At 41.8% G+C, this 23,300-nt stretch overlaps 2 protein-coding genes across 9 annotated transcripts in view; one reads left to right on the top strand and one right to left on the bottom strand.

Annotated features, from left to right (window-relative positions):
* SLC26A8 (solute carrier family 26 member 8) overlaps window positions 1–11,764 on the bottom strand; it is an 84,234-nt gene extending 72,470 nt beyond the window's left edge. For 4 of the 6 annotated variants that reach the window (XM_041760009.1, XM_041759969.1, XM_041759994.1 and 1 more), the window contains exons 1-2: window positions 11,381–11,764; window positions 4,289–4,475 (exon numbers count right to left, since the gene is read on the bottom strand). In XM_041760009.1, coding sequence (XP_041615943.1) covers window positions 4,289–4,473 — 185 coding nt within the window. In that variant the 5' untranslated portion in view covers window positions 4,474–4,475; window positions 11,381–11,764. Of the gene's footprint in view, window positions 1–3,449; window positions 3,578–4,288; window positions 4,476–11,380 lie in introns of those variants that run through there. The other 2 variants (XM_041759990.1, XM_041759983.1) reach the window with 2 other exon arrangements.
* Window positions 11,765–14,088: 2,324 nt separating this feature from the next.
* Window positions 14,089–23,300, top strand: part of MAPK14 (mitogen-activated protein kinase 14) — a 75,675-nt gene continuing 66,463 nt past the window's right edge. The window contains exon 1 of one of the 3 annotated variants that reach the window (XM_041740003.1): window positions 14,089–14,621. In XM_041740003.1, coding sequence (XP_041595937.1) covers window positions 14,506–14,621 — 116 coding nt within the window. In that variant the 5' untranslated portion in view covers window positions 14,089–14,505. The remainder of the gene's footprint in view (window positions 14,622–23,300) is intronic. The other 2 variants (XM_041739947.1, XM_041739866.1) reach the window with 2 other exon arrangements.

Here is a 23,300-nt window from a genome sequence, read left to right as displayed (position 1 = left end):
TCACTGGGACAATTTGGTTTTTCATCTGGTCAGGCTCTCTTTCTCTCCATGTGCCACTGGGCAGAAGTCACCCTAGGCAGAGTCATCAAAGATCTTTAGCATGGAAAAAATACAGTGGACATGGAATGATGAGGCCCTAGAAGTAAAAGAATATTAAGGCAAGAACTAGCGGAATAGGAATTGAATCCAGTGGGGGAACAGTATAAGCATTTTGACATGAATCTGGATTTTATTCAAAGCATCATAACAGCAAGGAATCTAAGAGTCTATGTGGAAATACAGGGGGCATTCTGATAAGAAAGGGAGTATTTGTAGTTGCTAATGAAAAGGAAGAAAATGAGGAAAGAGATGAGATTTTCTGTCAAAGAAGAGGTGGTGGGGGCACCTGGGTGACTCAGTCAGTTGAGTGTCTGACTCTTGGTTTCAGCTCAGGTCATGATCCATGGGTCATGAGATGGAGCCCTCTGTCAGGCTCAGAGCAGAGTCTACCTGAAGATTCTCTCCCTCGGCCCCTCCCCCCAACTTGCTCTCTTTCTCTCAAATAAATAAATAAATCTAAAAAAAAAAAAAAAAGAAGAGATGGAGTTCAAAGATTTTTTAACTAAAACACTCATGTATATAGTGTTTTTTATTTGCTAGGTGCCTTACAAATACTCCTTAAATCCTCACAATCAAGTAGATACTAGTATCATCCACATTTTTACAGATGAGGAAACTGAGTCAAGGTAGGGTTGGATAGCTTACTTCAAGTCACGCAGTTGGGAAGCAGCAGAACTGGGATTCAAGACCAAGTAATCTGGCTTCTGAGTCTTGTTCTTAGCCACAGAGTTGTGCTACCTTTCATGTTAAAAATCCAGAAGTGGATAAAACTGTATGTTTTACAAATAAGGAATAAGGGATGCCTGAGTGGCTCAGCTGTAGAGTGTCTGCCTTCAGCTCAGGGTGTGATCCCGGAGTTCTAGGATGGAGTCCCACATTGGGCTCCCTGCATGGAGCCTGCTTCTCCCTCTGCCTGGGTCTCTGCCTCTCTGTGTGTCTCATGAATGAATAAATAAAATCTTAAAAAAAAAAAAAAAGAACTGCTAGAAAAGCCCATTAGGAGGCAGAATTGATCAGATTTAAGTGTCCAAGCATAGGGCAGGTGGAGGGGAGTTAGACTAAAATTTCTTTGGTAGTACCTTTTTATGATGAATTAAAAGTCAGGAAAAGACTCTTCTTGTGTAGAGACAAAGCCAATGTGCCCCCAAATCCCCTCTTTGACATATGACTTCTGAACCATCTGGAGTAGAGAAAATGAGAGTAGTGATGTAGGACTGGGGAGGGTCTCCAAGACAAAAGGCAGGATATGGACAAAGGAGAACGTGTCAGAAGGTCTACAATAGGGTGGTATGGAGGCCTTCTTGTCTTGTCATCCAAAACATGCCAACCACAGTGATAAATTAAGGGATGAGAGAGATTGATTAATCTCAAGTGTGAGTGAGGACAACTTGAATAATTAGGGGTTTGTATAATGAGGTAGGTCAAAGGGTCCTTAATGAGGTCTATGGACCCCTAGTGATACTGATGGGGTCTGTAGATAGAATTTGTAGGTATGTGAACTTAGGAAAAATTATATCTTTATTTTCACTACCCCTAAGTGAAATTTAGCATTTCCACTACTGATGAATATTACAACAAACCACTGAAAGTATCAGCAGAACCTGACTTTGTCACCAATAGAAATCACAATATGTTCATATTATATTAAGATTGTTGCAGAGATCTTAAGATAACATTTATATTCAATTACCTTGAAATTATGGTAGCTACTAGATTCACATTATTAAATAACATAATTGTAATATTTAAAAAATGTTTTGAGAACTATATTTCAAACTAACTGGTTTCCTTTATAATCCTATGTATTTTATGCATTAAAAAATATTCTGGCCAAGACCACTTAATGAGGAAAGAACTGTCTCTTCAACAAATTGTGCTGGGAAAATGGGATCTCCATATGGAAAAAATCAAGTCAGACCCTTACTTTATACCATATAGAAAATCAACTCAAAATCAATCAAGAATCTAAATTTAAGAGCTAAATCTAGAAAACTCTTAAAAGAAAACAGAGGAAAATCTTCATAATCTTAGATTTCATAATAGTTTCTTTTTCTTTTTTTTAAAAGATTTTATTTATTTATTCATGAGAGACACTCAGCGAGAGAGAGAGGCAGAAACACGGGCAGTGGGAGAAGCAGGCTCCATGTCGGAGCCTGACATGGGACTTGATCCCAGGTCTCCAGGATCACACCCTGGGCTGAAGGCGGTGCTAAACTGCTGAGCCACCTGGGCTGCCCTTCATGATAGTTTCTTAAAGATGACATCAAAACCACAGGCAACAAAACAAAATAATGGATAAATCAGATCTCATGAAAATTAAAAGCTTTTGTGTACCAAATGACACTATCAGCACACAGAAAAGATGGTCCACAGAAGTGGAGAAAATATTTGCAAATTATATATTGGATAAAGGTTTAATATCCAGGATATATGGAGAACTACTACAACTCCACAATAAAAAAACAACCTAATTTTAAAAGAGGCAAAGGAAGTAAATAGACATTTCCTCCAAGAAGGCATAAAACTGACCAAAGCACATGAAGAGATGCTCAACGTATTTAGTTATTAGGGAAATGCAAAAACAAAACAAAACAAACAAACAAACAAACTAAACCCCACAATGAGATAACCACCTCAGGCCTAATAGGATGGCTATAATTTTAAAAAAATGGAAAATAACACAAGTTGAAGACGATATGGAGCAAAAACACTTGTACATTGCTAGTATGAATGTACAATGCTGTAGCTTGTATGAAAAAGTTTGCTAGTTCCTCAGAAAATTAAAGTGACGCCTGGGTGGCTGAGCAGTTGAGCATCTGCTTTAGTGTCAGGTTGTGATCCCAGGTCTGGTGATTGAGTCCCACATTGGGCTCCCTATGAGGATCCTGCTTCTCCCTCTGCCTGTGTCTCTGTCTCTTATGAATAAATAAATAAATAAAATCTTAAAAAAGTTTAAACATAGAATCACCATATGATCCAACAATTCCACTTCCAGGTATATAACCCAAAGGTGTTGAAAACAAGTTCTTAGATACTCCTTTTCCAGAATTTTAAAAAAGATTTTATTTATTTATTCATGACACAGAGAGAGAGAGAGAGAGAGAGAGAGAGAGAGGCAGAGACCCAGGCAGAGTGAGAAGCAGGCTTCATGCAGGGAGCCCAATGTGGGACACAATCCCGGGACTCCAGGATCACACCCTGGGCTGAAGGCAGGTGCCAAACCGCTGAGCCACCCAGGGATCCCTCCTCTTTGCCAGTATTAATAGCAGCATTATTCATAGTAGCCAAAAAGTGGAAACAACCCATGGATGAATCAACAGATGGATAAACAAAATATGATATATACATACAATGGGGTATCACAGCCATAAGATGAAATGAGGAGCTGATCCATGCTACAGCATAGATGAACTTTGAAAACATTATGCTAAGTGAAAAACAAACCAGATATGAAAGACAAGGGATGCCTGGGTGGCTCAGGGGTTGAATGTCTGCCTTCTGCTCAGGTCGTGATCCTGATATATCTACAAATATCTACAATAGGCATAGAGACAGAACCTAGAGGAGAGGTTACCAGGGGCTAGGGGTGGGGGAAAATAGGGAATTATTGCTTAATGGGTACAAAGTTTCTGTTTGAGGTGATGAAAAAAGTTTTGAAAGCAGTGGTGATGGTTGCACAACATCATGAAATGTTCTGAATGCTGTAGATTTGTACATTTCAAACGGTTAAAATGGCCAATCTTCGGTTATATCTATTTTACCACAATTTTTTAAGTAAAAAAAGAATTTCTGAAAAGATATTCATAAGCTTTATCAGACTGCTCAAAGGTTCATAGCACAAAAACAGGTGAAGAGCCCCTGAACTGTGGGACCTACCCAGTCACTGTGGCTGTCACAGGCTGTGGCTGTTGGAAGACTGGCAACAATAGTTTATCATTTGTATTATTCATTGTTATTCCCAGATGCTGTTGGGGACATCTGAGGTCTTTATGCCCAAGAAATTTATAATCAACAGGATACTACAGGACAAACCATAAACAAACAAACAACTGAAAAAAAATTATACAGGAAACTAAGGGTCCTGATGACAGGAATTCAAAAGAGGAAGACAGAAGTAGGTACTGAAGGAGTAAAGCAGGGTTTTGCTGCTGCCAGCATGAAAGTAGCTGAATGACCCCCACACACCCACCGGCACTGGACATGATGTCTGAAGGTGGTAATGTCGATGTCCAAGTTCCCAGAGGAAATACTCTTCCTTCTGTGTTCCTGTTGAAAGGTCTCCTCATTGTACACATCTCGCTTGACATCATATGTGAAAGAATTTTGCCTATATTTATAGCCAAAACTCTGGGCACTCCTCTCTGGTTGCATCATTCCTGGTTGAGTGGGAACAGATCAAACAAAAAACAATTTATTTTATGTATTTTTTAAACAAAAAACAAATTTAAAAAATCTAGATTCTTGGTACATTTTTTTTTTCTTGGTACATTTTTATGGAAATTAAATTTACATATATAATGATATCTTACATTTACATGACACATTACTTTTTTAAAAATAAGATTTCATTTATTTATTCATCAGAGACACAAAAAGAGAGAGAGAGAGGCAGAGACACAGGCAGAGGGAGAAGCAGGCTCCACACAGGGAGCCCGATGTGGGACTTGATCCTGGTGTGAGACCCACTCGATGTGGGTCTCCAGGATCATGCCCTGGGCTGAAGGCAGGTGCTAAACCGCTGAGCCATCCAGGCATCTCAACACATTACTGTTTTAAAAAACTTTCTCTTGTACAATTTTATACTCAAAACCATTGTATAAAAAATGCAAAGTGTGTATTATTCTTGTTTTCCAAATGGAGAAACCCAAAAGTTTAAATAGCCTTCCTTGGCTGTTTAATAATTAGGGTTGGGACTAGAACCCAAGTGTCTTGCTAGGAAATCTAGTTTTCTTTATATTCAGTTATGTTGCTATGTTGTAGGGGAAATGATTTAAGAGGTAAAAGTCAGTATAACCTTCAATTTTCACTGAAAACAGTAAAGATTAAGTGGTTAATATCGTATCTTCTTCCTTTTATCCCTTCCTTTTCTTCATAGCACCTGTCAGGACCTGATTCAATATTTGTCTGTCTGTTGTCTGTTTCCCAAGAGGCAGGACTTTGTTCGTGGCTGTATCCCCAGGTGCCAGAATACTGTCTGACACATAGCAAGCCCTCAATGAATATTTCTTGAATGATTGTCAAGTACCCAGCTAGTGGCACCAGGGCGCAGCAGAGAAAACTTTGCACAGGCTATCAGGAGCCTGGAGTTCCAGCCCTGGCTGTTTTTCTAACTAGTTTATATGATTAGAGGCAAGTGTCTCAGAAACTGGGTTTCAGTTTCCTTCAGTTTCATGCATAAAATAACATGAATGAACTCATGGCCTCTAAGGGTCACATTAAGTTTTTTTTTTTTTTCACATTAAGTTTTAAAAGTCTATATTGTCCTGCTCTTTTAAGAAAATGAGGAGTTACTGAAGATGGCTATAGATCCATTTCTGGGAGAAAGTATAATCATGTTTTTAAAGATGTTATTTATTTATTCATGAGAGTCACAGAAAGAGAGAGGCAGAGACACAGGCAGAGGAAGCAGGCTCCATGCAGGGAGCCCGATATGGGACTTGATCCCGGGACTCCAGGATCTCGCCTTGGGCCGAAGGCAGGTGCTAAACCACTGAGCCACCCAGGTGTTCCAGTATAACCATTCTTGATCACCTATGGGTATTTTTTTAAATACTTTATTTCTTTATATATTTATTTATTTGAGAGAGAGAGAGAGAGAGAGAGAGAGAGAGAGAGAGAGAGAGAACAGGGAGAAGGACTCCCAAGCATACTACTTGCTGAGTGTGAGCCTGGTTCAGCGCTTGATCCCATGACCCTGAGGTCATGACCTGAGCCAAAATCAAGAATCAGACCCTTAACTGACGGAGCCATCCAGGTGCCCCTCATCTATATTTCTGAACAATAAAAAAAGCATAAGCTCTAAACCGCTCCCACGTAAATGCAGAAAAGTATATCTATATATTATATAGCTATAAGATACCTAGGTAAACACTCAAAATTTGTAGATTACCCAAGTAGTTCTTTTATAGGTGAGGCTGAAAACAAGTTTAATGTATCAGCAACTCTGTTTTCCTTCAGAATGATCATGTATCATCATTATCGTCATCATCATCATCACCAATAATTATAGAGCACTTGCTATATACCAAACATTGCACTTGATTTTTTTCATGAGTTATTTCACATAATTTCCAGGACAATCCTAGTGCTGCTATTGCCCCCATTTTATAGGTGATAAAACCAAGGTTTTTGAAAAGTTAACTGGGCCATAGTCATAGGTTGTATTTTTACCCTCAAAGCACTGAGTAGTAGTCGTGTGTTGTATAGTACCTATGAACTGAAGATCACAAATTCAATAAAGCGAGAATGTGATTGGGGGATGTAGAAGAGGATGAAAGAGGTATTTTACAATGTATCACTTAGGAGAATTAGTAATTTCTGTGTTTCTCAGAAAAACAGAACTGTACATTAAAACAAGTAATATTTTTCCTTTTCTTCTCCCACCCACAGGAATATTCATCCAGTCTTCCTTACTTTCCCCATGTAATCCTACAATAAGCTTCCTTTGCTAGAATATATCTTTTTTTTAAAAAAATATTTTATTTATTTGTTCATGAAAGACACAGAGAGAGGCAGAAGGAGAAGTAGGTTTCATGCAGGAAGCCCAATGTGGGACTTGATCCCAGAACTCCTGGATCATGCCCTGAGCAAAACGCAGACACTCTACTGCTGAGCCACACAGGTGTCCCAAGAATATATCTTTCCCTGGCAACTGAGAGAGCCTAATCAACCTGCCAATTATACTGAGATTATTAAGAAAAACAAAAACAAAAAAAACCCCAGCCCTCCTGGGTTGGATCCAGGGTTTGGAATTCAGCATTTTGTTTCTGAAAGTGGCACCAAGGCAGGGTTGGCACGAAGCAGGCAGCATATATACCTCGGGGCACAGAGGGAGCAGTGTGGATAGTTCCTAGGCTCCAGCAATGGCTGGCATGGGTCATGTGGGGCTCAGCCTGGCCAGGTCTGATCATTTTCAAGGTGAGCAACAATTGCAGATTTTTATCTGAAGTCCTCTCACTTTGAAATGTTGCCAATTACTTTACCCATTCTTTTTTTTTTTTTTTTTAACACAGATCATATCTAACAAAACCCCTCTGCAGGCCAATTCAGCCCGTGGACCATCAGTGTGTGATCTCTGTACCAAGAGCCTTGCTGTCAAAGACACAAAATACCCCCATCTTCTCCCATCACAAATTATAGTTTATCCCCCAAGACTTTCTCTAATTTTCTTTCCAGGCTAAGGTATTTATATTTTCTGGTGTCATGACCTTTGGAGGCATTATATCCCACTATTTCACTTACAGGAAGTAAGATTTCATTTTATTACCTTCAATCTACATCATTTATATTTTTTTCTGGATATGTCTCCTGAGGCAAGGGAAATAAAAGCAAAAGTAAATTATTGGGACTGCATCAAAATAAAAAATTTCTGGACAGTGAGCGAAACAATCAACAAAATTAAAAGGCAACCTACAGAATGGAAGAAGATATTTGCAAATAACATATCTAATAAAAGGTTAGTATCCAAAATATATAAAGAACAGATACAACTCAATACCCCAAAGATAAATCATTAAAAAATGAGAAGACATGGATATTTCTCCAAAGAAAACATTCAGTTGGCCAACAGACATTGGCCACATTACTCATCATCAGAGAAATGCAAACCCAAACCACAATGAGTTATCAACTCACACCTGTCAGAATGGCTACAATTACAAACACAAGAAACAAGTGTTGGTAAGGATGTGGAGAAAAAGGAGCCTTCTTGCACTATTGATAGAAATGCAAACTGGTACAGCTGCTGTGAAAAACAGTATGGAGATTCCTCAGAAAATTAAAAATAAAACTATGCTACAATCCAGTAATTGTGTTATTGGGTACTTACTGACAGAATAACATGCATCCCTTTAATCCCCATCCCCTACTTCACCTATCTCCCTACCTCCTCCAGTAGTCATTCGTTTGTTCTCTATAGTTAAAGAGTCTTTTTCTGGGTTGTCTCTCTCTTTTTTCCTTTGTTTGTTTTTTTAATTTTTTAAGGGTTTTATTTATTTACTCATGAGAGACATAGAGAGGCAGAGACATAGGCAGAGGGAGAATTCAAAGGGATACATGCACCCCTATGTTTACTGCAGCACTATTTACAATAGCCAAACTATGGAAGCAGCCCAATTGTCCATCAATAGATGAATGGGTAAAGATGTGGTATATATATATAATGGAATATAACTCAGCCATAAAAAAGAATGGAATCTTACCATTTGCAACAACATGGATGGAGCTAGAGAGTATCATGCTAAGTGAAAGAAGTTAGAGAAAGACGATATATCTCACTCATACGTGGAATTTTTTTAAAGATATTATTTATTTATTCGAGAAACAGATATAGAGAGGCAGAGACACAGGCAGAGGGAGAAGCAGGCTCCATGCAGGGAGCCCGACGTGGGACTTGATCCCGGGTCCCCAGGACCATGCCCTGGGCTGAAGGCAGTGCTAAACTGCTGAGCCACCCAGGCTGCCCTCATACGTGGAATTTAAGAAAGAAAATATACGAGCAGGGATGCCTGGGTGGCTCATTGGTTGAGCATCTGCCTTTGGCTCAGGATCTCGGGGTCTTGGAATCAAGTCCCACATCAGGTTCCCCGCAGGGAACCTGCTTCTCCCTCTGCTTGGGGGAGAGGGCTACTGGGGGGGGGGAAGTAGGGAGATAGGTGAAATAGGGGGTGGGGATTAAAGAGTACACTTCTCATGATGAAAAAAAAAATAAAGTGCTTGAGCAGGACTAGTAATATGCACAGGGAAGTGCTTTGGGAAATGAATTGTGTCAGTGGTATGCTCTAAAGGTATACTGTCCAGTATGGTAGCCACTGGCTACCTGTGGCTATTTAAATTTAATTTCATTAAAATAAAATAAAAAATTCTTCAGTTGAGCTAGTTACATATCAAGTGCTCACCAGCCACATGTGGCAGAGGCTACCATGCTGAACAGTGTAGGTATAAATCATTTCCACTATCACAGAAAAGTTCTATTGGACAGGAGAGACAGAAGCAAAAAGTCTAATTGGAGACCACTACTATTACTATAGTTTAGGGCAAAACTAATCAAGTCATAACTCGTAGGAGGAACCTCAGTGAGGATGGTTAGCAGAGCTGGGGCAGCAGGAAAGCTGTCTTACAGGGTTCATCACATGACTGGCTAAAGGCAGCGAGGTAAAACACATGATTTCCTTATGGGTTGTTTTTTTTTTTGTTGTGGTGGTGGTGGTGGTTATTGTCTGGAGCATGTCATTTCTGGAGTTTGTCCAGTTCTATTATGTCTTTGTGGATTTCCTAGAATCCCTAGTGCTTCATTTTCATTTACTAGCAGGGCACTTGTGACAAAGTATGATAGGAAACTCCTATTTACAGGAGGCAGATGCAGTTTGGTGTGGAGAAGGCAGTGCATTTTAGAAAAAGTTATCAAACTACACTGACGGGATAATGACCTTTTGGCTGAGACACAATTCGAGGGGGTGTCTGTTACTGACTCCTGAAGGTATCAGTGTGATGGGCCTCTGTATATAGCATGATAAACAACATGCTAAGCTCTACCTAAAATCTTGAAGGTAAGTGTCCACTTAGAAAACAATTCCCTGGGGGCCCCTGGGTAGCTCAGTTGGTTAAGACTCTGACTCTTGATTTCAGCTCCACCTGTTGGGCTCCTGCTGGGCATGAAGCCTGCTTGAGATTCCTTCTCTGACCCTATCTGTCCGGTGTGAGTGTACTCTCTATCTCTTACAATAAAACAACATAACATAAAATAAAACAATTCTCTGATGCTTCCTGACATTACAAAATATTTCGGTGGGTCTGAAGTTTTTAAGATTTCATTTTCATATTCTACAAATGTGATTTTGGGCATCAGGCTTCACTACTAACAAGTTATTTTAATCTTTGTAGTCCACACTTGGTGCCCATGCAAATAGCATCAGCATCATCTGGGAACATGTTAGAAATTCAGATTCTCAGGCCCCACCTAGCAAGACCTAATTTGTCAGAGACTCTGAGGATGGGCCAGCAGTTGGTTTAAAAAGTCCTCCTGGTGATTCTGGCAGTAAAATATGAGGACCACTCTAAATGTAGCCAATTATCTTTACTTGGTCAGTCTTTCTGTGCTAAATTTGGTGGCATTGTTTAAAACAGGCACTTTTGACCTATCCCCTATGTCCCCCACACTACCCATGCTTATCTAGCCATCCCTCTATTCATTTACATAATGTGTTAAAAGTATCTTAAAAAGCCAAGAATAAAACACTTAAGCAGAACCCAATTTTCTGATTATTGACCTGATAGATATGAAATCCTGAACCTCAGTTTAGTTGCAATAACATCTTTTCCCTCATATCATCATCTTTCCTCTATCCTCTACAATCATGGTAAGGTAAAATTCGCTTCCAAAATTTCAAATAAGCATTTGTAATTCCATCAGAAACAACAGCCATTTGCCTGTTACCACCTCATGTTCTTATAGGGAATGTATTTGGAATACAGCAAAGGCACAAGCGAGGTGCATGCTTTCAAATATCCTTCAGTCTCTCTATCTGGTGGCTGGGGATGAATAATAAGTTGACAGCCCCCAAGGAGCTGACCATCAGACACATAAACAACTACTTTTAATGCGACTTGGTGAGACTATTATCAGTGGGGTGTGTTGGAGATAAACTCATTTCTGGGGTAGGGATGTTGGAAAGGCTTCCAAGGGGGCCACTGATACATTGATAGGAGTCAAGAGGAAGAGATAGGAGCCGAGGCAGGTGGGAGTGGGAGGCTCAATCCGAAGGAAGAAAATGAACAGAGCAGTGAGGTCTGGAAGTAGAAGGCGGGCCTGGGCAGTCGGGCTTCAGGAGGAGACGGCGGGGTGGTAAGGAGAGGCTCGGGCTGCAGCCCCAGTACAATGCAGACCAATGCGTCTGAAAGGATTCGGTTGCAAATCGCAAGCATTGCCTCTAGTCCTTTGACTAGTAGAGACGATGCCCCCGAGAAATGGGCTTTCCCCGGACTAGGGTCATTCATTCATTTCACACACTTCGAGCGCTCTCGAAGCGCCTGGGCTGGCGGGCTACGGACGCCCCGCTCTAACCTGCGGCCGCGGCTCCACCCGGGGCCCGGCGGGGGCGCGAGTGCCAGCGCCGGGGTCCCACGCTGCTCCGGCCGGGCTGGCGGCGCTGTGGACGCGGCCGCCGGCGGTTCCCGAGCCGTTGCGCCCGAACCCGCGGGCGTTCCGGCGGGCGGGGGACGCGAGCACCCGCACCTGCGGTGGGGCCCGGGCTGGGGGTGGGGAGGCCCCTTAACCTGTGCCACCCAGGCCTCCACTTGCTTTGGGGTTTGCTCCACTCCTGACCGGGGGGCCTTCTTAATGCCAGGCCTCCGCCCTGCACTTCACGCTCAGCAATTCACCCAAAGCACCCTCGGCTTTGTCAGGTCGGAAGACGCAGGAGCACCTGGAGGCTGGAAGGTCACTCAAGTCTGCAACCCCAGCTCTCTGGCCCCCAAGCCCGGCTCCTCCCACCGAAGGACAGTCTTCTGCCCGGGTCTCTCGCTGGGCTCCCCCAGCGCCCCGCCCTTTAACCTTTGGAAGTTTACTCAGTCCCTGTCACTATGTGACTACGCCCTGGATTCCTGCTTGGCCCAGCTGCAGTTTTACACTTGCTCGATTACTGTGTTAAAATCTAACACATTCACTTTACCTATTCGTTCCTTTTTTGTAGATTGTCACCCATCGCCCCACCCCGCCCCCCATAAGGCAGGGATTTTTTTTCTTTTTTTAATTTTTATTTATTTATTTATTTATTGGCAGGGATTTTTCTAATGGCTGTATTATCAGTGCCTAAACAATGTGGTAGATATAGTAAGCGCTCAGTCAGGTGTAAATTCCATGTAGGCAGCAACTGTGTCTATTTTTTTAAAGGTTTTATTTATTCATGAGAGACAGAGAGAGAGACAGAGACACAGGCAGAGGGAGAAGCAGGCTCCATGCAGGGAGCCCGACGCGGGACTCGATCCCGGGTCTCCAGGACCATGCCCTGGGCTGAAGGCGGCGCTAAACCGCTGAGCCACCCAGGCTGCCCAACTGTGTCTATTTTTAAATTGCCTTTTATCAATCAGAAGTGCCTGGCACAGAGTAGGCATGTGGTACATGTTTGTTGAAAGAGTGACTGAATGTAGTGTTTAGTTCATTTTTACCCTTTCAGTCACTCCCACTTCACTATCCCAATTTGGTGGATAATCATGAATTCCTTAGGTTCATTCCTACTTCCGAGTTTCCTCCCTTGTATCCATCCACTCATCACCTTGATTCCCCACTCCCACCCGCCATTTCTTTCCAATCACATTTTTGCTTCTCGCCTCTTCCTTCAACCTTCATTACTTCTTGGAGGGCTCCCTAACCTGCAGGTAGCCTTGGAACATTTTCAAGCAGCATGTCTTCATAGGCGAGAGAATCCAGACTAAGCCACATCGGATCCTCCAAGAAAAGCTTTCCAGGAATGACCCATGACTCTGGTTTTTATTTTTGTTTTTCCTTGAGGAGAACTGAGGATCCTGCACTACCTCCTAAGTTGAGATCATGGTCATTATTCATAATTTGTTCAATAAATATTTATGGGGTACCTATTATACTCTAGGCACTGTGCTAGGTGCTGGGACACGATATGCAAAATCCGAGCATTCTAAAGGATGCACGACACGAAAGAGAATAATCATGGGAAGGGTTGAGAAGTGTCCTGGCTTGGACCCAGTTACTTCTAAGAGACATTGTAACAAACTTTAACAAAGGGATAAGTTGGTTACAGTGGCTGTAGGTATGGTTATATAGTATCTTGCTCACTCACACTATCTTGTTCAGCTTTACAAGTAACCCTATTAGGCGCGGATGTAAGGCAGGAATTACTTTTGCAGAAGCTGGAACTAGAGTCTAAGAGAGGTCAATTGACTTGCCTGAAGAGGACACCCTCTGCCTTGCTCTCCTTAACCCGAGGCAAGAATCAAATGCTTAAAATCTTCACCGGAAGCTTCAGAGCAGGATTCAGTGTGAAACCCTCAGAAGTACTCTTTTCAAAAATCCTTCTCCAAGGGGGATGCGGGAGACTTTCCTGAATCAGAACTGCCTGGAGCATATTATAAAAATGCGCGTCCTTGGCGCCTATCACCGACCTATCCACTTAGACTCCCTGTGGGTCCTGGGACTTGGCTTTTTTTTTTTTTTTTTTTTTTTTTTAACACTCCAAGTGATTCTTCTGCACATAAACGTTTAAAGACCGTCAGGAGAGTTTGGGTGGAAAACCTCAGACTTAACGTAGAGCTAATATTTGCTTTCGGGATAGGGTTCGTCACAGCTCCGAAGATTAAGCCATATGTCCCCGAACAGATGGAATACAACGGCTTTCTGGCTGGAACCTTCCTTTTCCAAATGTAAGTATTTCTTGGAAGTTGGAGGTTCTGCTGAGCAGATGCTCGGCTGCTGGTGACTACCGGCAGTTCAAAGATCTTTTGGCTCTTCTCCCGACACCCTGTTAGTCGCTGTCGCCTCCCGCCACGGAGCCGGGCGTTTGCCCCGCCGACCACGGTGGGGCGCACGCGGCATACGTTGCCTGCCCGTCCCTCCCTTTCCCGGGTCCGCCTTCGCGCCCTTAAGAACAGTCCCCGAGAGTTCCTGCCTCTGGTCTCCAGCTGTTGCTCTTTTCTCGCGAGAAGTGCTCCTCCCATCCTCTCCGGTAGTCCACCCCCTCCCGTGGGCAGGTTCCATATTGGGTAAAATCTCGGCTCGCGGAGAGTCCCGGGAGCTGGTCTCGCGAGAGTACGGCAAGAGACTCCTGTTCGCTGGCTCTGGAACGGCGATCACTGGAACTTGAGCGGGCGCTGCAGCTGGAGCCGCGGTTCCGCGGCGCAGCCCGGAGTCGGCCTGGTCGGGGAGAGGGTGCAGGGAGAGCGTGGTGGGCGCAGCCCTGAGCCCCGCAGCCTGCCCTTGCCCTTCACCGGGCCCGCCCGCGTCGCTGAGGCGCGTCCGGCAGCTGCGGCTGACAGGGGCCGCGCGCGCGGGAGTCGGCGGGGTCGCGTCTGCCGCACCTGCGCCGACTGCCAGCTCCGGGTCCCCGCCCGGCCGGGCGGGCAGCGAGGGCCCGGGAGCGGGTGCGGGTGCGGGTGCGGGTGCGGGCGCAGGCGGGGCCCCTCAGGGCCACCTCCTAGCCCCGCGGCCGCCGCTGGAAGATGTCTCAGGAGAGGCCCACGTTCTACCGGCAGGAGCTGAATAAGACAATCTGGGAGGTGCCCGAGCGTTACCAGAACCTGTCCCCGGTGGGCTCCGGTGCCTATGGCTCCGTGTGGTGAGTGTCACCGGGCTTGGGTCTGCGGTGGGCTTGGTGGCCCTCAGTACCCCAGAGCCAGGCCTGCCCACACCGCTCAGCGATGCACCAAGCGGTAGGAATTTTCTTTGGGGGAGGGCATCGTTGCCATTCGACCCCTGTGCTGCACGCCCGGGACCCCTCTGCACCCCGCACTCCGCACCCCTAGGGAGGTGGTCGGCTGCGTGCAGGATGCAGGTCCACGGTGGGCGGTGGTGCTGGAGCTCGGCCCTGCCTCGCACCCTGCGCAAGCCCTTCTTGGGGGGGTCGCTGCTCGGGGGGGGGGGGTGGCACAGAGGCCGGGGTGTCTCCCTGCCAGCCTCGAGCCGAAGGAGCCTCTCCGGAGGTGCAGCCACTCTGGGCGCGCGGGAGCCTGCCCTCCGAGCAGACAAGCCGGGGTGGGGGTGGGGGGCTGCAGGGAGAAGCAGAAGGGCGAAGCTCTACGGAGACTGCGAGCGTCGGAACAAAACTGACGACCTAGGGCTTTCAGCCCTGGCCTTTTTTTTTTTTTTTTTTTTTTGCAGACCTCTTTCGAAATCTCATTTCGAGAGGCATTCTTTTCGAATTCGCACTTGCATTAGCAGCGACCCGAAGAACCGAAAATACCGACTTTATCTCGGCCAGCCTAGTGCCAGCTTGAGTTGTGTGTTTCCGATTCTGTTGAAAGCGTATTTCCTTTTCGCTGAGTGGGGGCGGGTGGTAGTGCCTGCAAGAACACTGCAGCTTGAGAAACTGGCGGCTTCACTGATTAGTCACATACCACTGCTCATTTAAGTATTGTTTGGCAAAAACAGTTTTTTCACTTGGAGCAAGTGAGATTCAGATCCGTTGGACGCGCTCAGGATCAAAAAATCATGAGCAATCTGGGGAGGTATTGTAAGTATTTCTTAATTGCAGTACGTCTTGTGAATATTGTGTTTTTAAAGTTCTTTAGAGAGTTCGCAGGGAACTGATCTACATTTGTAGCCTGAGGTACACGCTGGTTTTCATAAGGATAGGGAATATGTAGCAAAGGAAGGGAGAGACACTTCTCAGCTTTAATTCACACCGTGTTTTAAATTAAATCGATCCAATAAAATTCTTGGATCTAAAATATTTCACTAGTTTAGGTATTACACACCATATTTTAGAGTTACTGTAACTTGAGAGCTGCTGATCTGAAACTAATTCCTGTATTCATGGGAATCATTTGAAAAGGGCTCCGTAAGATTTTTGGGGGGTGGAGGTGGGGGTGGGGGAAACGAATTCCAGACTTTTGGATGTGTTAATCTTTATAATTCCTGTGTTTCTTAAAGTCACATCATGAATTTCCTGTTTGCTAGAATCTTCTGGGTAATTGAGATTGTGCAATTGTGTCAAGCAACAGATCATATTGCATTTTCTAGTTCAAGCTGCGTGAGTTCATATTGCTGATGGTCCCGTGCTTGACATCTTTTCCTCATTTTTATAACACGGCAGTTTACGTTTTAAGGGAATTTGCAACATTTCACTGTATCCATCTATATGTGTGATTGATTTGCACATTTTCAGAGATATATTTGGATCATGGCTCCTTTAATAGCTTATTATTTTACCACTCTTTTTCATTCTGTTATGTCATAATTGACATTAATTTTTGTAGTACCAAGTTTCTGTTTCCAGTGATGTTTAAACTTTAATGAAATGATACAGCAGAATAGCTCAACTATGGGGAGTTTAGTGAACCTGAAAACAACTGCTTGCAAGGTCTTCCTACCGTTGGTATGAATAGCTCTGTCCTGGAACTGCAGATTTAGAGTGAAGTATCATTAAAATGACCTTTACATTTCCTTAGTACTTTACTTTTTTGGCTTACAGAAGCCAGAAATATCTGACACTTGGAAGTAATTTTGTTAAACATATTTTTAAAAATATGTATAAAGTTACATACACATTGTATAAAATTCAAAAGGCGTAAAAGGATATTTAACGAAAGGTATCCTTTCCCTTCTTGTTCTCCAACTGTGCTATTCCTTCCCTCTGAGACAGCCCCTGTTAAGTTTCTTATGTGTCTTTACAAGGAGGCAGAGCCCATTCACTTGTTTTTAGTAGTATTTCTGCTGAGGGATTTAAAGTGTGACATATGGTATATTGGTGGAAGAAAATGCATCTTATGTGTGTCAGTTGACTATGGCAAATGTAATTGATTTTGGATTGAAAATATCAGAATTTAGATATACATAAGTAAGTGGCATCTCATTCAGAATTATTTGAAGTTATTCTTTCAGTTCTTTCAGATTCTTAGCAGTGTTTTGGGTGTTGCAGCAAACTTTTTTTTTTTTTTTTTTTTTTTTTATTTCTCTTACAGCATTCTGGAGCCTGTGTTATTTTTCACTGCCATCATCCTTTAAGAACAGATTTGATTTTAGGGAATAAGAAAATCAAGCTGAATTCAATAATTTAGAGAATTTGTACTCAAGTCTGGCGAGAAAGATTAGGCATTCAGGTTGGTCTTGTTTTAGGTCAAATAGGAGTTATAACTATAAAGTAATGATAGAATTTCTTGTGTGACTTGTAGAACTGGATCTGAAGTCTGTTCCGAAAAAGAATCTCTGAAAGCATTTTAAGGAATGCAGTCTCACGCAAATATGTGTCAGTTTCCTAATTTGATTGCTCCTAAGTGTGATATACTTTGATGGAAATTAAAAGTTTCTTATGTTAAGCCTATTTTCTCATTTTAATTTTCACTAAGTCTCCAGTAAAAAGGCAAGCAGCAGCCTGTATGCTATGAATCCAAGATCAAGGAATCAGACTAGAAATTGAAAATTGATAAGGTTTTATTTTATTTTTTTAATTTTTCAATTTTTTAAAAATTGATAAGGTTTTATAATATACCTTTCCTTTTTAAAAGGTAAAGGGAACTAAATAAGTCTTGCAGTTTTAAGGAACTTTGTTGCATTGTCTGTGAGGGGAAATGAAGCAAAATTGTTTAAGAATACTTTGTTGCAAAGCATTGATTTTCTGGTTTTGGGACAGAAGGAGGGACTCTTTGCGGTGAGTTTAAGGAAATATAAACAGGAACTTAAATGCCTTTCCTCTGGGTATGGTTTTTCCAGACCCTTTCTGTTGATTAGGGGAGGTGGGGCCCTGGTAGCCATAAAATAGGTAGCCATAAAATAAAAAATACTCTTAAGTCATAGTCCTTTGTTGATTCAACAACACTGAATACCAGCTATGGACTAGATAATGGGCTAGGTTTCATGAGATAGAGTGCTGAGCAAGACGGTGAGATAATCCATTCCCTCGTCAAGCTAAGTCTAATGTGAATAAAAAACTACATTTTATGGATTGCTTACTGTTCTAGGCATTTTGCTGTGTAGTTTATATTTATCACGAGTGTATTTAGCCTATGCAAGATTTTTTTAGTGAGAGGATGGCAAAACTTACTAAGAAATCAAATCCAGCTTCCTAAATGCTCTGTGGAATAAGACTGTATATACATGAATATAATAAACAAAGCTAAGTTTTAGTGTTAATAGCCATTCACTGTTTTAAATCTTTTATTTTTTTCTTTTAGGATGAGCCAGGGCACAGATAAATGAAAATACATCATTATTGACTATGCAAAGATGACTTTCTTGACTCCTAATCAGTAAGAGGAGCATTCTGGAGCCTGTGTTATTTTTCACTGCCATCATCCTTTAAGAACAGATTTGATTTTAGGGAATAAGAAAATCAAGCTGAATTCAAATAATTTAGATATTAGAATATCTAATATTCTGCCCTTTACTTTTCTGGTGACGATAGTAGGCCCTTACTGAACTTTCTTCCCATTTGCTTTTCTTTGTAATCGAAAGCAAGATGGTTCACTGCATGTTGCCAGTACCAACAACAAATAGATATTTAAAGATAATAGCAAATATTTATGTTATTGATATATAAACATAAAGAATTAAAAAAAATAATTCAGTCAAATTTGTTATAAAGTAATTTTTCTAATTGAATCCCATTTTGATGGATTCTGATGCTTTTCTTCTGGCTCCCATTTTAAAATGAGGGTATCCTGAACCTCTGGCTTTTCAGTTCTGCCAGCTTAATTTCTTGATATTGAAGAGTACTCTGTTTTTGATTTCTCTCTAACTCAGCCTCAGAGATGATGTGTATGTTGACTTTGCCTTTCATGGGCAATGGTGCAGATGGCGCTGAGCCCTTGAGGCTTTGAATTCAAAGGTAGAGGAATTCACTGGGCTAGATCACTCTCAGTTTAGTATAAATTGGCATTTTTATGGGATTTTATACTATAAAATATTTTCATTGAAAGCATTATCATTCAGTCTTCACTCTTTTTTTTTTTTTTTTAATTCACTGACTCTCTTATTAACCCAGTTATATAGGTGAAGAACTGGACTCATTCATTGAAAGAATGGCTTATTCGTCAGTGGTACTCTGGATTTGGTTTTAGGTTTTCAACACTTTACAAGTCATCTTTTCTCTACCTATAGGCTGCTGAGTTTGTGTGATAGTGCCTTCTTTTGTACTGTTTGTTCCTTCTCCCACTTTTTGTGAAGAAAGAGGTTGCTGGGTCACTTGCAATAGAGCTGTGACTGTACAGAACCAATCCCACTAGTGTCATTGCCTAGCTTATCTGTGGGGTAATTACGTAACTTATTAAAGTCACACCTCTTCCTCAGAATTGATAGACCAAAAAATGAACTCATTGCGCATCAGATTCTTTTCCCAAGTAATTATTAGGAAGTACAAATACTTAATTCCTGAATTTGTGAATCCTGGTGGTTTGAAATTCTTTAATCTGCATTTAGTAGAGTTGGGACTATCTATACATGTTTGTATTATGTAAGTATAGGATATTAATGAAAATAACTGCCTCTCCAGGCCTTTGAAAAAAATACATTAGATTTTTGCTCTTTACTGTGAAATTCGATATTGATTTGTTCCTATCCAGGAGGTATCAGTACTGTAATGTTTAATGAAAACTTCATTGTAAAGTGGGTTTCCCTGACTTCAGAACCTAGGGATTTGGTCTCATGGTCGCTATGTACTTGGAAGTCAATGCACAGAAGAAAAAAAAAAGAACTCTTTAAACTTGAAATGTTTATGTAAATAAAGCTGTCAGTATTTAGAAGTTTGTCTTTGCACAGGGTGTGCATAAATTAAGTTCATGTGTGTTAAAGATTTATAAAATGAAACACTTTTCCAGCATTTCAGCCTGTTAAGAGTTTATTCCAGGAAAGAGGAAAATCATGGTCTATAAATTCTGCACTTTTGATAAATAGGTCCCATATTCTGACATCTTGGCTCCTAGACTGAAGGTCAGGGGAGAAAGTACACAAAAGAGAGGAATCTAGGATGACCCCTAAGTTTTGGTTTGGGACAAATGGCTAGTAGATTGTAACACCATTATCTGAACTTTAAAGTATTGTAAGTAGGGATCCCTGGGTGGCTCAGCGGTTTGGCGCCTGCCTTGGGCCCAGGGCATGATCCTGGAGTCCTGGGATCGAATCCCACGTCGGGCTCCCTGCATGGAGCCTGTTTCTCCCTCTGCCTGTGTCTCTGCCTCTTTCTCTCTCTGTCTCTCATGAATAAATAAATAAAATCTTAAAAAAAAAATAAAGTATTGTAAGTAATGTGGAAGCAAAGGGAGAGAAAGTTAGGCTCATGCTATTGTCTTTGAGGACAGGACTGTGTATTATACTGATACTTTGAGGACCTACTATGTATGAGTCATTCTTCAGGTGTTGGAGATGGTGTATGAACAAACAGACAAAAGTTTCTGCCCATAAGAAACTATATTCTAAGGGGGATAAAAGTAGAAATAGATAACAAATAAAAATTTATAGTATGTCAGATGATTGGTGCTATGGGGAAATGAAGCAAGGAAAGGAGAGGGAATCCTGGGATGGCTGTGTTGCACTTTTAAGTAGGGTAGTCACTTCACCTCAATGATGAAGTGACAGCTGAGCAAAGACCAGCAGGAGGTGATGTAGAACACTGATTGGACCTGGGTGGGGAGGGACGAACATTCCAGGCTGAGGGATCAGGAAGTACAAAGGCCCTGAGGCAAAGGCCTCTTTCCCTGGAATAGCTAGGAGACCAGTCTGGCTAGCGCTGAGTGATCCAGGGGCCAAGTAGTAGTAGAAGAGGGTGGAGGGGCTGCAGATGTGCAGAGGTCAATGAAGGGTCTTACTTGCCTTTATAAGAACTGTGCCTTTTACTCTGCATGAGAGGGGAAGCCACGGAGGGTTCTGACCAGAGGAGAAACATGATCTAATTTATGTTTTAACAGATCACTCTGCTCTGGGGTCTCTATTTTTTCATTCTATTCCCTACCCATTAGAGGTGCTAATTGTAGTTTAGGGTAGAATGGGAGAGTCCCATGAATTGGTGCACAGCCCCAAACCCATGCACACAATTCTCCTTCCAGAAGACTCAAAGTACCAGAGCTGGTACTTTTGTAGGGCCCTAGAAATCAGGGTATTCCAGTCTAGCTCTTTAAATAACATGGGCTTACTTTAGTTTTTCAGGTTTCTGTTGCCAAAAGGAAGGGAGCAAAGAGATTAGCTCTAGACTTCTGCTGACAAAAGATTAGCCTGCTGACAGGTTGAATGTTTTCTAACTTTTTTGGGCTTCTAGTTTTTTTTCTAATGATTGGATCATATTTTAAAAGACATTTTTACCTTCCTTCAACATTTAAGATCTCATTTATTTTCTGTTTTATTTGGCCGTGTATCTGCTTTACATTCCTTTACTTTACCCCCCTTATAATAATTTTAGTAGAGGTCTGATTATTGTTACCTGTTACTAATGTTTTGGCTGTGAAGCCTCAGAGACTTCTCTGTTAACTTGAATAAGTCTTACAGACTGAACGATTATACACATATGTGACCCTATAAATACCCATAGGGTTTATTGTCCTCCCTGCCTTTATAGATACAGGCTTCTCTCCTCTTTCATGGAAGCTCTCCCCCCTTTTACTGCTCTATCATCTAGTTGGGGAAAATAAGTGTTCCTAAACACAGATTCCCATGGCAACATAACAAAAAGGTAATAGAACAAATGTTTATTTTGTCTAGCTGCTGTCTGAGTAACTTCAGACCCTGAACACATTGGCTCCTGTTACTTTGAATGATGTTGTTACAGCTTTCCTTGTTTTCCTCAAAACCTCTAGGCCTTGGTGGTATTGTCACTGTGCCTGTGACATGAAGGAAGGTATGTGAATATGTGTATCTTACTGTCAGTCTACCCACAAGTATGCATTCATTACTTTTCCAAGCTTATGCTCCAGAGTGGGGGCATCACGCAACACAACCATGCCCCCCCCAAAAAAAAGCAAAAAACATATCAGTTATCCCTTTTGTTTTCTTATATTCATTAATTCAGTATTGCCATATTAAGCACTGTACTAGATGTTATGTTTATAAAAATAAAAAAAACAAAAAACAAAAAAAGCAGACTGCTTTTGAAAAATACCAGTCTAGAAGGGACATGTTACTTTGTTTCCTCAGAGATCACTTTGGAGGGAGGTCCTCTATAGCTTTTCTTTTCTGCCTTCTTTCACTTAACTTGCCATTTTAGTTCTACCTTTATGTTTCTAATACTTCCTTTGAAATTTTCTTTTAGATTTTTTTGTCTCCTTTGACTCTGTCAACATACTGGTCACTTTTTATATCTAGGGCAACTTTATGCAAGGATATGTGTTGGAAATCTGTGTCAGAGAAACCTTTCCATCTGATGATTCAGATCTAGAAAGTGATGACATTACCATGTGCCCACAACAGGTCAGAACTTCTTCTTTTGATCTGCCCAGGGCTCAGGGAGGCTGGTGTGTTAGGGGAAGCAGGGAGCTGTGAGGGCAAGGGTCCCTAATCCAGCCCTGTCTTCCACGTGGGGTGGTGTCTCTGCAGTGATAGTCTTCACCTACACATTAAGTGCCCTTAATCATGTGTGTCCTGGGACACTTAGCTTGAAGTGTCTGGTTTATGCAAGTGTTACTGAATTCTTGTTATTTCCTCATCCTTGTAGTAGATATAACTTTATTCCCAGAAATAATTGCTTTATTCTCAATATCCCCAAGAGATATTTCTTTTTTCCCCCCTCTTCTGTCAAATCTACCTAGGGCTTTAGGTAGCTTGTGCTTTCTTGAATTTAGACTTTTGCATAATAAGTTTCTATTTACATTTTCTTCTCCAGGCTACCAAATGCTGGGAAAATCTTAGTTATCTTCCTCATTTGGTATAATAAAACTCAGCTCCGTAATGATATTCATATTAAATTGAAGTATTGATGTTAGCATCTTATATTGATAAATTTCTAATAATTTTCTCATTTGGATATTATAAGTTTGTCTTCCTTCGTTTTCTGTTCCTAGTTTAGTGTGCTAAGTGCCCTATGCTTTGAATGATCTGCTTTGAAATTAGCAATCTGAGTAAGTTAAATGCTGTAAATGCTAAAGGGGGCAGAAAGGGAAAACAGCAAATTAAGAAAACCGTATTATGAATATCTATCAAGCTGTGTTTACATTTTCAAATATAACCTAGGGTTACTCAACCTATTGACATTTTGGGTGGGATGATTTTTGTTGTTGTTGTTGTGGGGAGCTTGCTGTCTTGTGCATTGTAGGATATTTAGCAGTATCCTGTACCCTACTTGCAAGATGCCAGTAGAAACCAACCAAAAATGACAATT

Source organism: Vulpes lagopus, chromosome 1, assembly GCF_018345385.1.
Source record: "Vulpes lagopus strain Blue_001 chromosome 1, ASM1834538v1, whole genome shotgun sequence".
Classification (NCBI taxonomy): domain Eukaryota; kingdom Metazoa; phylum Chordata; class Mammalia; order Carnivora; family Canidae; genus Vulpes; species Vulpes lagopus.
Note: the sequence above shows the minus strand (reverse complement) of the source record. Positions and strands in the feature narration are given on the sequence as shown.